The sequence below is a fragment of the Lipotes vexillifer genome, unplaced genomic scaffold, assembly GCF_000442215.2.
Source record: "Lipotes vexillifer unplaced genomic scaffold, Lipotes_vexillifer_v1.1 scaffold56, whole genome shotgun sequence".
NCBI classification, from domain to species: Eukaryota; Metazoa; Chordata; class Mammalia; order Artiodactyla; family Lipotidae; genus Lipotes; species Lipotes vexillifer.
In genome coordinates this window covers 809648-824094 of record NW_006798991.1, presented here as the reverse complement: position 1 = coordinate 824094, position 14447 = coordinate 809648, and the positions used below count along the sequence as shown (strand labels likewise).

The 14447-nt window shown below is 41.2% G+C and overlaps 1 protein-coding gene, 1 non-coding gene and 1 pseudogene across 2 annotated transcripts; 2 read left to right on the top strand and 1 right to left on the bottom strand.

Moving 5' to 3' along the window:
* Positions 1–930: 930 nt before the first annotated feature.
* TRNAV-UAC (transfer RNA valine (anticodon UAC)) lies at positions 931–1003 on the top strand. The gene has a single exon. It is a non-coding gene; the product is annotated as a tRNA-Val (tRNA).
* An 11719-nt stretch (positions 1004–12722) lies between these two features.
* On the bottom strand, positions 12723–13151 carry LOC103087068 (histone H2A type 1-J). Its single transcript, XM_007471257.1, has one exon. The coding sequence runs from the start codon at positions 13149–13151 to the stop codon at positions 12765–12767; it is 387 nt and encodes a 128-aa protein (XP_007471319.1). The 3' UTR covers positions 12723–12764.
* A 267-nt stretch (positions 13152–13418) lies between these two features.
* LOC103086798 (histone H2B type 1-K pseudogene) lies at positions 13419–13847 on the top strand (annotated as a pseudogene).
* The last annotated feature ends 600 nt before the right edge of the window (positions 13848–14447 follow it).

Genomic DNA, 14447 nt, shown 5'->3' with positions numbered 1-14447 from the left:
GCCCTTACAAGAAAAATGAAGACTCACAGAAGCAATCAGAGCCCAACACTTATGTACTAGGTTGGACAAACGTTGTGAAAACGTGCCAAGACGAAAGGGTTTGGACTAGGGCAATTATGTGGAAAAGTGACTAGGAAGATAAGGGTTAGTTTAAGGAGGTTTCTTGGTACAGATTTCTCTCTGCTTGGTGGACTCCCCAGTCTCTGGTGATAAGAATGCTTCCTTCCTTCTGTTACAGAGAGGGCATATGGGTATTTTATCTACTACTTTTGGAAAGAAAAAGGAAGGTAAGAGTGCCCTTCTTGCATCTGCTGTTTTTCAAGTGTCTTTAGCTTAAGATAATCAACATACCAGAGAGGCATATTTTGGGGTGGCATGCTCTGAACCCCTACAATTGAAAACTTTTGCCTCCCATCTTAATGCACAAATATCCCAAGTTTAACTTAGTGAGCAGTCCCCAATTGTTCAGCTCTAACCCAGCTGCAAAAAAAGGGAGGTCACGTGAGTGCTGCTAACTTCGTTTATAATTCCCTTGAAACAAAGATATGTTTATTCAGCCCCGGTTATTTGCTAGGAACTACAGCAAAAGATGCGTACACACGGGGGTTTTAATTGTTGCACTTCTCTATCTGCAGCACTTCGACAAGTGCTTGGCACGTAGCTCAAAATAACTACTCTCTGAGTGACTGGATAAATATAGATTAGTTTAGAAGTGTTCAAAGGGGCACAAATCAAGAATCATGTGTTCACAGATGATGCAACTTGAGGACATATTTCAAGCTTGTGTGTGAGTGAGATGCACTAGAAATGTAATTAAGCTCCAAAATTTCCTGTGTTCCAAGTTATCTATCTTTGAATCAAATAGCTATATTTTCTGATGTATTTTTCTAGAAACTTTTGTGTCTGGGGACAGAAAACGTGCACAGTTGTGGTTCCATAGTGTAGTGGTTAGCACGTCTGCTTTACACGCAGAAGGTCCTGGGTTCGATCCCCAGTGGAACCAACTCGTAAACATCTTTTTTTTCTTCCTTTTCCTTCTCTCACTCCAAGGCTAACACAGTGGGTTTTTCGCTTTCGTTTTTGTTTTTGTAGATTAGGCTTCTGAGAGCTATTTATGAAACAGAATTGCAGATTCTCTCCCGACTTTTCTTTGGGAGCTCCACTTTCATACACTGCTTAGCTCTCTGAGGCAGTGCGGAGCATCGGGTTGTCACCGAAAAATAGTCTTGTTATTTCTGTTATCTCCGGTCATCATAAAAGTCAAGCAAAAATAGATTTCAGTGAGGCCTGAGCGCTGGGGACAATAAACATTTTCTCACCTGAAGAGTGAGAGAGCCTAATCAGCAAGAATTTCTAAAATTGTAAAACTGGGCGGAGGGGCGAGGATCCGATTTTAGGTCAAAAGGGTGTAACCTGGGCCTCAGATTGGGAACAGTGCCAAAGAAATGTGTGGACGGGGCTCAACAGAGGCTGACCCCTCCAGCATTTCCCAATTCTTCAGAGGACTCAGGTTCTCTCTCCTAGAAAGTCAAGCTCTCCTAGCTCCTGCCTGGAAGTCTCAGGAAGAAGGCTCCAGGTTTATGCTCCTAAAAGGATAAAACAGCGATCTCTGTCCTGAGAGACATTTGATGTATTTGATGGCTGAGGTTCCAGACTAAAGACAAGAGACATCTATGAAAACCTTGACCTTACCCAGTGATCTTCCCAACCCTCTTCGACCCCACTTCCACTCAAAATAAGCAAGCACCGTCCAAATGGTCAGAGCTTGCAATAGACTTTTACATATCCTGCTCTAAACCATGAATAGAAAGTCAGAATCATGATATTTCTGAAGAATGTATTAAAGAAATATAACAAAAACAGAAACAAAAAGCAACTTAAGGACAAAGGCTACATAGGTAGAACAATGCTGAGAATAAACCAATATTAATATACTCAGAGATGGGAGACAACATTGAATACTGAAATAAAGATAAGTGTATTTACACAAGGAAAGAGGCTTTTGTAAGATAAAAATATATTATCAGAAATGAAAATTTTAATAAATAGATCATAAAGTGTGATAATATCCTGGAATATCAAGCAAAAAAGTTAGTGATACAGAGAAAATAATAAGTTTATTAGAGGAAAATTCTAGGGTATGCAATATCTAAGTAGTATTACTTCCTGATATAAAGAATAGGGAAAATGCAAGGATGAAAAACCTCAAAAAATTAGGCACATATCACAACACTAAAAAAAAATCTAGATAGGCAGCAATCACTGAGTAGTCAGTAAAAAGGATTTTTGAAAAGTCACAGAAAGGATAAATTAACAGAGTAGCTGACTTTTCAAAATTGGCACCAGAAGCTAGATGACAATAAAGCAATGGATTCAAATCTGAAAGAAAATGAAATTCACCTTAGAATCCGATATGAAACCCAAGTATCCATCAAGTATGAGTGTAAAAGAGATATATATACAAATATATTTGTATATTTTCGAATATACACTTGGGATCCATGGGAGGATACGTGCTACCAAAATGAAAGTGTGGGTTAAGAAGTAGGAAGACTTGGGATACAGAAAGTATGAGATGCAAGTGCAACATAGGAGATAAGTGAAGGGATAGTCCAGGATGACGGGAATATCATACATGTGGAGTGTTAAGGGAAGCAAGACCAGACTGTAAGAGTTTAGAAACGTCTGGGGAAGAATTCTTCAAGGAGATGAAGTTGAGAGAAACCTGGATGTGCATAAACACCCTGAAAAGAGATTTAAATAACTTGTGGATGGATCTGGGGTTGAAATAATAAGACCTATTGAAAATTGTGCGAATAAAAATATGATTACTTATTCCATGTGTGAGGAGTAATAATAGTTCGTAAGGCTGGTTTGAAATTAGAAAATATGTATAAGGAGTGAAAAGGAATAAATAAGTAATCATTACTTGCAGATGATATCTACAGAGAAAACTGAAGAATCAATAAATGTTTAAAATCAATAAGTGAGTTTAGCACATTTGCTAGATAACTGTTCATAATTTTAATTCAGAAATACATAGAAAATAAGGTTTTAACAATTATACCTAAGAACAAATCTGACAAATTATGTACAGTACTTTCACAGGGAAAGTTATAAAATATTATGGAAAGACGTAAAAAACTACCTAAATAAATGCAGTGATACAACATATTAATGAGAGCAAAAGTTCTATAAAATAAAAATACAAAATTTCTTTAAAATTATATATATATACAATGAGATTTCAATAAAAATTCCAACAGATTCTAATACTTGGAAGAACTAGAGAGCTTTAGCAAACTAATTTAAAAGAGAAGAAAAGAATGTTAGTGGTGCTTTCTTTTCTAACGTCAGATGCATTTTAAAGGATAGTAATTAATATGTGTGGTATTTTTGCAGAGATAGATAAATAAACCAATGGGACAGAATAGATAGCACAATATAGACCAAGGCAAATAATGAAATAAATACTTATATAGGAGAATGGAGGTAGAAGGGAGGGAATTGGAAAGAGTGGGTGGAATATTCATGACTCATCTGAGAACACCGGTGTGGTTTAGGCCCAGAACTGATGCAATCCTCCTTTTCAGTCCTTGTATGAGCTTGTCCCATTGTTGTCATGGTAACTGTCAACTGTCAAGGTGCTGGTGGGTGTGTCATTTAGCATGCTAATGTATTCTAATAAACATATAATGAGCCTCAAGATCTACTGGAAGTCAAATCTCCCGCCATCTTGCGTGTAGTTGGTTCTAACCAGTTCTTATATTTTTTCTCTTTGCAGCTTCCTCCTGAAGCTTAGATAAGAGTAGTTGGTTTATATTTGAGGGAGGGGGCAGGGGTATGATTCTGGGGAAACAGCCTTGGTAACACTATGGCAAACTTTTTTTTTTTTTTTTTTTTTTGCGGTACGTGGGCCTCTCACTGTTGCGGCCTCTCCCGTCGCGGAGCACAGGCTCCGGACGCGTAGGCTCAGCAGCCATGGCTCACGGGCCCAGCCCCTCCGCGGCATGTGGGATTCTCCCGGACCGGGGCACGTACCCGTGTCCCATGCATCAGCAGGCGGACTCTCAACCACTGTGCCACCAGGGAAGCCCTATGACAAACATTTTGGCAGGCATGGGGCTAATAAATAACCTAGCTGAAATCTTGAAGTGAACCTTAATTCTGAGGACAGACAAAACTCTTCCAGCCATGGCTGGAATTAGCTTATCACCATCAAAATAGCTGAGGACTGTAGTCAATTTAAGTAGATGCTGAGTTCAGCGTCAGTGTTTACAACATTACTACTACAAAGGCACAGATAGCAATCCTATTTATTTACTTATTTAACAATAACAACAATGGCTTATTTTGTCATGTTTTTGGTTTGTACCTCACTGAGCTAATGCCCCATGCATATTATGTCCTTAAATCTTTAGAACAATTGTATAAAGTGGTAACTCTCATTAACTTCCATTGAAAGATGAGGATGATGAAGCACAGAGAAATTAAAAAGCAGACCATGAGTGCCATAGGTAGAGGAGGGCAGTTTTCCCTCTGCAAATGTGATTGGCAGGTTGTGAATGATGCTCCCAACCAATATTCAAGCAATCATAAAAGGACACCTGGAAAATACAAATTTTTAATCATAATTCCCCTGCTCAGTTTATATCAGATTTGCTAGTGATGTCATGAAAAGCTACACAATATAACTGTGAACCAGAGAAACTGACATGTCTAGTAGAAATGTATTGGCACTAAGTATCATGTGGTGCATGCCAAGCAAGCTCTCTACTTTTTGAGCAAATCACCAAGTGTAGGTCTTCTTTAACCCATCACTAGCCTGGCACTACAAGTTAATTCTGTGCCAGATTTAGGACCCTAACCCTCTTACCAAGAAGTAGCCTCTGGGCCATAGTACATGGATTTCTGCTACTCAGGCCAATAGCTGCTGGAGAGAGTATGTTCTAGAGAATTGAAAGATCAAGATGTTTGTCTCTGTTCTAAATCTGAGTTTCCTCACTCACTGGTGGGAAAAAAAAATTGATAGGAGCCAGTCTGGGTTAATACATACTTGATCCCTGAACTCACCCTTATAAAATTGAGTACAAATAACACACACAAAAGAGAAAATTGAAGTAGACATGATCCAAATGAACATGGATGGTCATTGTGAATATTGTTAGACTACTGGGAAGCAGCCTCAAACCTGGGCTGCTGAAGGGATGACACTGAAAATATAAGACATTTCAGCTTAATTACAATATCTCTGAAGCTTTGTTGGTTCGAGTTTCAGAATCCGTGTCAGGTGGACACTTGGGTAAGAAGTGGGGGCTCTTTTAGCCCTATGAAGGGAAGGCTTTAGGAAATCAAAGAAGATACCTTCATGCTGAAACTTCTAATAAGCTGCTAAAAATATGAGAAAGAAGACAGAAGACAGTATTTTTTTGAGCACTGAAAATTTATAAGGCCCAGGGAGATGAGGTGCCATATATGCATTCTGAGTGCTGTGCTATGAGAAGTGAAGTCACTGCTCTTCTGGGGATCTGCTTCTTTTTAGTCATCTCACTGTGGTCCCAGGTAGCAATCTACTGCTTCTGCTTTCCAGCCACCTCCCCACTTCAGACCAGCTCTTCCACTCCCACCTTACCCAGTCCACTTGCCTCTTTCTCTCACTCAAGAAACTGAAGAGGCTAGAGATAGTGGCTATTCTTCTGAGTCATGATCCCACCCCCTGAAAGTTCCTCTAATTTTTCCCAGATTATTAAAGTTTAGTTTCTCAGCACTGACATAACCACGATACTTATACACCCTACTATATATAAAATAGATAACTAATAAGGACCTACTGTATATATAGCACAGGGAACTCTACTCAATACTCTGTAATGACCTATATGGGAAAGGAATCTTAAAAAGAGTGGATATATGTATATGTATAACTGATTCACTTTGCTGTACAGGAGAAACTAACACAACATTGTAAATCAACTATGCTCCAATAAAAATAAAAAAACAATAAAATGCATCCAAAAGAAGAAAAAAAGAAATGTGTGATTCATAATCAGTCCTTTGTGTGCAAGAAAAGATTGCCACAATAAACCGGATCTGCATTTAAACAGTCATTTCATCGTGTTTAAAAGGAAAAGTTTTCTATTTTTATTGTTATTACCTCAACTTCTTCATTGGGACTTCCAGCCAATGCCAACAGGAGTGTTGGACATAGATATGGTTGGGAAGAGAATTGGAGAAAACAAACAAACAAACAAACATAAAAACCCCCCAAAACCATGGATACTTTCTGTTTGGCTGGCCAGTGGGGGCAGGATGCTGAACATTTGTCTTCAATTTTGCAAAGGTTTTAGAGAGGCTGTCTCCATGGCAGTGTTGAAAAAAATTGGTGATCAAACCGAGGTTACTGCAGCCACAACGCAGAGTACTAACTACTATATGATCACAGCACACCATCAGGAAGCATCTACTTTAGAGCTCTACCTCTGCTCTTTTCTCAGGAACGTCTATTTCTGTCATCTAAAGAAACATGCACTTTGTTTTCCGTCTTTATTTAGAAATGCCTTCTCAGTTTATTGCCCTATTCTGCTCCTCCACTTGCTAATACAGTATGTTGCTCCTGGCAAACAAACCAAAAGGAATAAAATTAAGTTTCACTACATGGAATTTTCCAAACATGATGGCTCCTCTCGGGGGTTGCTAACACTTGCGGACTGACTACTCTCACTTCCACTTCCAGCCCATGCAGGTCTCTTGCTTAGTTTTAAAAAGCGTGGTCCTCAGACCTCCAGCGATAGAATGGAGAGGGTGTTGCTTCGAATTGAACCTTACTGGGTCCCATTTTTGGCCAAACTGGTCAGAATCTCCAGGGGCTTGGCGTAGAATCTGGCATCATATCAGGTGCCAAAAGTGAGTTCAAAGGAAGGGATATGGCTCCATCCTGACCCATACATCTGTGAATCTGGCACGCCCCTGGACTCAGCCTGCCCAACTGAGAAAATGTTCGGTGTCTCAGAGTGCTTACACCTCACTGAAACTTGTTTCTCCCAGTTTTGCCAGTTGCCCGAGGGGGAGAGGGGACAGTGCTTCTTGTATGGCCTGGAAGCTCTTCGGGCCACCCGCACCCTGCCACAGACACCTCTGCCTGCTCACAGTAGAGTCAGGGTCCTGGACATGCTCTTTCCTTGGTACAGAATAATTTCCTTTCTTCTCTTTACCTGGTTAAATTCCATTCATGCTTCAGCTCTCCACTGAATTCACTGGGGAAGATTTTCCTGAACTCCCCTCTCCACACAACACATTCCTCTCGGTCTAAGTCAAATTTATTTTCTCTGTTCCATGACCCTTTTTTTATTTTTCCGTCAGTGTCCCCATATCAGTTTCTTATGATGTATTAGTTACTGGAGTTATTTTAAATTAATGTCAGTCTCCTCCCTCCCTCCGTCCCCTCCCCAACTGTGCTCCAAGAGGAGATAACTGTTGTGTTCAGTAGTCTATCGCCAGGGTTCCACATTTGGTAAGTTCTTTATGAATATTGCTCAGGCGTACGATGAATGAATGAATGCACAGAGATTCCAATCCAATCCTTTATGGAGGCAACTTCTCCCAAAAGTATGTGGCCAGGCAAATGGCTTTATTGTGTGCAGAGGCTGTGGGTAGGAAAGATCGTTAGAAAATGAAGGCAAAGGAGTTCAGAATTACCCCAGCAGCTGACCATATAAAGCTTCTCAGCAGAGCCAAAAGGATGTCTTTAATTTTCTGAGATTTTCTTTATCTCCTTTCTTCTAGATCACACAAAGCCACCCTAATTATTGGCAGGTTTGCTGAAGAATTACCTGCTTCCCAGTATTAATTTGATCAGGGAAGAGAGCTAGGGATTTTCTGTCTCAAGGAAATGAGCTCAGTTAAACTGAAGGAAAGGAAATGCTGCCTGTACAGGGAATGCAGGCTGCTTTTGTCTCAGGCCTGTCTGAGTTGGACCTCTCCTTCCTTTCTTTCCCTCAGGGACTTCCTCTCACCCTATTTAGAAAGCACCCTATTTATGGACACAAGTGCTTTTCTGCATTTTCTGCTGGGGTGTTTTTGGCAATTGGACTGATTTGCATGTGCTTCTCTATAAGAAGAGAGAAAAGCCAATCCTGTGTGTTAGTCCTTGGTGTGGCACAGGCCTAGAAAATGGCCTCTCTTCTTGTGCTTTTTATTTTTGAAAGCCTTTCTGAGGATTTTGCCTGACACTTTTACTACAGTCATTCTGTGTAGGATAAGAGACAGGGTGGCCTAATGCAACCTGCTAGCTCTATGTTTATCAATGCCATGGACTTTTCTACTTCCGACTTTCGTAAGTTTTCTATTAAAAAATAAATTTAAAATTCTCTGTTACTCAGGGGCATAGCTCCAGCAACCCTTCCCTCTCTTTCCTATATTGTTTTTAAAAAATCTCTGTAGGGGGAGTTCCCTGATGGTTCAATGGTTAGGACTCCAAGCTTTCACTGCCTTGGGCCCAGGTTCAATCCCTGGTTGGGGAACTAAGATGCCATATGGTGTGGCCAAATAATAATAGTAATAGTAATAATAATAATAACCTCTGTAGGATCTTTCCTACCAGCTTTTATTTCTTTCATCTGAAATGTTCTCTTGCTACCCTTTGAGCTAACATTATTATTTCCCCAAAGTGACATGTACCATATCTGAATATGCTACCCTCACCAGCTATCAGATAATTTGTAAGCCTGCTGGTTTTCAGTAGGCCCCATTTCCTGCCACTTGGGCTTTATGATGCATAAGAGTCATTGGTCTGGAGTTATGCATGGCAGACAGAAATGCTCTAAGGAGACTCTTGCAAAACTCATGAAGAGTATCACACCTGGGGATTTAGAATAAGGCCAAGTCTTACTCTGATGGCAACTATTATGTATTTGAAAAGTAGCTTCTAGCATCTACTGAGCCATTTTAATTACTGAATGCCTGACAGTGGGACATAAAGCAAATATGCGCCCCAAAATATTCACCAGGAACTGGGTGTCATATGACCTACCAAATTATAAAGATGGATATCACAGTAGCATTTCATTTTAAAATGAAATTCTATAGACAAGACCAGATCTGTGATGGTCTGAGCAAGATGTGTGATGCTCAGACTCCTGTGCTGTTTCTATTGCTTTGCTACCTCTCCTTCAACTCTTTTTTATAACCTCTTGGTAAACTCCCTATGACCAGTTAACAAAGGATTAACAATCATGGCCCTATTTAGAACGGCTTTGCAGAGCATTTTAGCACTAGTAGAATTGGATAGCTGTGCGCTACAAGTTATGCTTCCACTTAGAGATGGGAGGTGTTGAGAGAGAGTAGTGAAAAGAAATCCCCCCTTGTCAGCAGAATATTGGGTGGTACATCTGGTTGTCCACTTCTTATGGTAGGAAATCTGGCCTGATGCAGGTAAAGCCAGTCTATATATATCTTTACTAATTTATAGACAGTGACTGGTGAGTTATCCAGCTAATCAAGGACATGGGAAACATGACTAGAAAATTATTATCATGAAGGTCTTGTGGAGTGTAATGTACAAGGACACAGTCAGTATATGAGTTACACCAAAATGACCACCAGAGGGCTTCCACCATGAAGGAGGCTCTTAAGAATGGGGTAGAAATGATGATCTATCCTGTGGATATCAGTCAATCTCTTTCCCCAACCAATCAGTGATTGCAAAATTGTCCATGTACAAATTTTTCAACATCTCCCTTTAACATTCCTACTCATACCTTAGACCAAAGTGTATAAGACCAGATAATTAAGAGAAGGCAGTTATGTGTGGGTTCTGTGTTGAGGTAGCTAATATCTTGATTTATAGCTTTATCTCTTACAAATTGAGAATCTGATTGATTAAATTACATTGTGCTTTCCTGTCTTACTCAGTTTGGGCTGCTATGACAAATATTATAGGATGGATGGCTTAAACAACAAACATTTATTTCTCATAGTTCTGGAATCTGGGAAGTCCAAGAGCAAGATGCCAACAGATTCCATGTCTGGTGAAGACCTGCTTCCTGGTTTGTAGGTGCTGCCACCTCTCTGTGTGCTCATGTGATTTCTTCTTTGTGGGCTCCAAGAGTGGGTGGGGAGCTCTGGTCTCTTCTTCTTCTTACAAGAGTGCTAATCCCACTATGAGGATTCTACTTTCATGACCTCATCTAAACCCATTTACCTCCCAAGCCCCCACCAACAAATACCATCACATTGCGGGGTTAGGATTTCAATATATGAAAGGGGGGCTGGGGGCTCAAACATTCAGTCCCATAGCATTTCTTTTCTAAATTGTAACTGGAACGATACCCACCTCAAGTGCATTCATGTTACATATGTAGCCCATAAATGGTCTGTACTGAATATCTCTTCCATGTTTTCTTTAAAGCCTCATTCTCTTCTCTTTTGGGGCCTCAACTATTCACTTTGAAGCCTTCACATTATGGTACAAAACTGGAACCCAGGACTGGACAAGTGAAGTGATTACTGGATCTGGAGGACGGAGAAAAGGCCAGTGGAAGATTCTCTCTTATTCCTTATTGTTTTATATCACCTTCCATTTGCAATGATTGTGGCATCTAAAACACTTACAGGAGTATATGAAATTAGTAAAGATTTTTAGAAAGTAAGTTTTCTCTTTCTCTAAAAAGAAAACACATCCCTTTTATAATTCCCCAATGAAGGTAAAGAAACTGTATGCTAAAGTCAGTTTTACAAATACCATCACAGACATTACTCAACACTGATATTTATATTCATGTTAATGTATGTCATAGACATGGAAATGCAGTATCCAGATCCCCCACCAAGGAAAGACTTGCTGCCCAACTGCAGAGTGCGCTTAGTAGATAGGCAGCAGCTCTTATCTCCAGGGTTCCCCAGAGTTACAGATCTCCACCCAACTCAAGGCACGCCCTTCCTCAGGGCAGTCCACATCAGTGGCAGAAGTAAAGCCTGATCCAGAGACATTTTCACCCAATGTGGGGCAACTCTGACAGGCAATACAGGCTCCAATGCTCCCCACATGTTTGTCTGGCCTGTATCACAGTTTGACATTCTCTGTCCAATCCTAGTTCCTTCCTCCCTTCACAGATGTTGGTCCCTAATAAACATCTTGCACCCCAAACTCCATCTCAGCATCTGCTTCCAGAGAACTCAACCTACATCACTATATCACCATAATTTTTTTCCTGGGTGTCTTGCATTTTATTATTACTTCATTCGACAGGACTTCTGCAAGCAAAGACTAGGAGTAGCAAATAAATCCTGTACTGAATTATAAACTATGTTCTCAATCTTTCAGTTTTTGAACCACATAATAAAGTCAATATTATTTTTTTAATTAATTTTTATTGGAGTGTAGTTGCCTTACAATGTTGTGTTAGTTTCTACTGTACAGCAAAGTGAATCATCTGTATGTATACGTATATCCCCTCTTTTTTGCATTTCTTTCCCATTTAGGTCACCAGAGCATTGAGTTCCCAGAGCTATACTGTAGGTTCTCATTAGTTATCTATTTTATATGTAGTATCAATAGTGTATATATGTCAATCCCAATCTCCCAATTCATCACCCCCGCACCCAGTCAATACTGTTTTTATGGTGTCTTTTTTAAAAAGTGGGTTGGATTCCACAGCTTTTTCTATCTAGCTAATCTGTATTATCAAATTTATTATCTCAGAGATCAGGGTTGCTATTGCTTTTGATTACTTATACACATTAATTTACACACCTGAAGTCCTATATTATGGTGTCCTCCCCCCCACCCCCCTTTAAGTTCAACGCCTAATGGGCCTTCTGGCTGTGCCCAAGAAAAACACATTTTCTGTCCTAAGGCTTTTGCATTTTCAGTTCCCTCTACTTGAAATACTCTTCCTCTAGTCTCTGCCTGTCTCGTTTTTTTAATTTATGTAGGTCTCTGAGCAAGTAATACTTTTAAGAGGTAATCTCCATTTACCCCCTATCTAAAATGAGTCCCCATAATGCTCTGTGGCTTATCTCCTCCCTATGTTTTTCACAGGATGTGTATCATCTTACATATTATATATTCACATGTTTATTTATGGCTCCCTCACCTAGAGCAAATTCCAGAGAGGTAGATTTTCTAGGTTTGAATTGACTGTTGTATCCTGAGTTACTACAAGAGTGCGTTAAATGAACACATGAGTCCCAAAGAAATAGGACCAAGGATTTACTAATATGGGATTAAATAAGTTCTGAATATTTTTAATCGACAAACTCTAGTCCCCATTAGAATTAAATCCTAAAGAAAATGTAAACGGCTGCTGAGTGGAATTTTAAGAATTTCATCATCTGATGAAACTATCCTTTAGTTAGGTCACTTAGCCAGGATGCTCTTTCAAAGGACTTTTCTAAACAGTACATTCAGAATTGATAAGTTTCCTAAATGTAATCAGTGCATCCGTATTTTGGCTGCCTAAGGACACTGCTTCTAGATAACATTAGTTTTATTAACTGACTTCAGGTACTTGCCTATCGGATTCATCTCCCAACTTCTGAACAAGCCTCTCCTGCACACACTAGTCCATGTGAATCTGCAAGCAGTCCTTTCAGTTCAGACCACGTGCCGAATTGCTATTGGAGTTGCGCTCCACCCCCTCAAGATAACAAAAGCACTTTATAATCTTATCACTCAAAACACAAGATTATGTGTACCAGCTTTCTCTTTGACAGTGTAGGTGGCTCTGAAAAGAGCCTTTGTTTTTCAGCTTTTCTCACCTTGTTACTTATTTGGTCTTATGATGGCTCTCGGTCTTCTTAGGCAGCAGCACGGCCTGGATATTGGGCAGGACGCCGCCCTGCGCGATGGTGACTTTGCCGAGCAGCTTGTTGAGCTCCTCGTCGTTGCGGATGGCCAACTGCAAGTGGCGCGGGATGATACGCGTCTTCTTGTTGTCGCGGGCCGCGTTGCCTGCCAGCTCCAGGATCTCGGCCGTCAGGTACTCCAGCACCGCCGCAAGATACACCGGCGCGCCGGCGCCGACCCGCTCGGCGTAGTTACCCTTGCGGAGCAGGCGGTGCACTCGGCCCACGGGGAACTGAAGCCCGGCCCGCGAAGACCGGGTCTTGGCCTTAGCGCGAGCCTTACCTCCTTGTTTGCCTCGCCCGGACATTACGAGTTCAGCAACGTCACCTCAAATTGCTACTGAAAGGAAAGTGCAAGGACAGCACTTTTTATAACCCTTATTGGGCGCGAAAAAGAAGGTATGTCATTGGTTAGGATGCGGCTTCATATTAACCAATGGAAAGGTGAAATTGGGATTCTTGCGTTCTGATTGGGCAGAACTAATTTCTGAAGGTTTCTTGAACAGCCACCAATGAGACATAGGACTTCGACTTACCTTATTTGCATAAGAGGTTCTATATAAATGAGGTACTTTGCGCGTTTATTATTTTTTGTCGCTGTACGTCGCTTGCTTTTACAGACCATGCCTGAGCTGGCGAAGTCCGCTCTGGCCCCGAAGAAGGGCTCTAAGAAAGCGGTGACCAAAGCGCAGAAGAAGGATGGCAAGAAACGGAAGCGCAGCCGCAAGGAGAGCTACTCCGTGTACGTATACAAGGTGCTGAAGCAGGTCCACCCGGACACCGGCATTTCGTCCAAGGCCATGGGCATCATGAATTCGTTTGTTAACGACATTTTCGAGCGCATCGCGGGCGAGGCGTCGCGCTTGGCGCACTACAACAAACGCTCGACCATCACGTCCAGGGAGATTCAAACGGCCGTGCGCCTGCTGCTACCCGGGGAGCTGGCCAAGCACGCCGTGTCCGAGGGTACCAAGGCTGTCACCAAGTACACCAGCGCCAAGTAAATTTGTCAAGTAACTTAGATCTAACCCCAAAGGCTCTTTTAAGAGCCACTAAGTTGTCAGTATTAGAGCTGAAAATACGAACTCTGAATTTAGGTTTAAGTTCTAGCGATAACGTGAGGTAGTGAGAATTCCATTGTACTGAATCATACGTACTGTGGTCGTAAATTGCCTCTGAATAAAAGGAAACCAATTATACTACCAAGTGCCTCAGTAACACGGCCCTTAGATCTGGTAAGTTAACATGTGGACACAAAGCGAATCATTCTTCTTTCGGTGGTTTTCTGTGTGAAGTACAGTGGCTTCCTGTTTAAGCCTTAACAGCCTCTGTGTCACGTGTCCTTTTTTCTCCACCACTGGTGTTCTAATATGCATTTATGTGTTAGTAAACTTGGTCTCCAATGACCTCCCAAAATTCAGCCTTTTAACTCAGCAGTTATGTCCCTGGCCGTACGATGTGCTTAAAAAGATACAGAATGGCAGGAAGGGCATTAAATTGGCAAAACAATGCTGTCGCTCGGCTCTTAAATTTTGGCCTTTCCAGCCCATTTGGGGTCAGGACAATGCTAGAACTCTGCGCCGCCCTCCCTGGCCCCCCGCGCC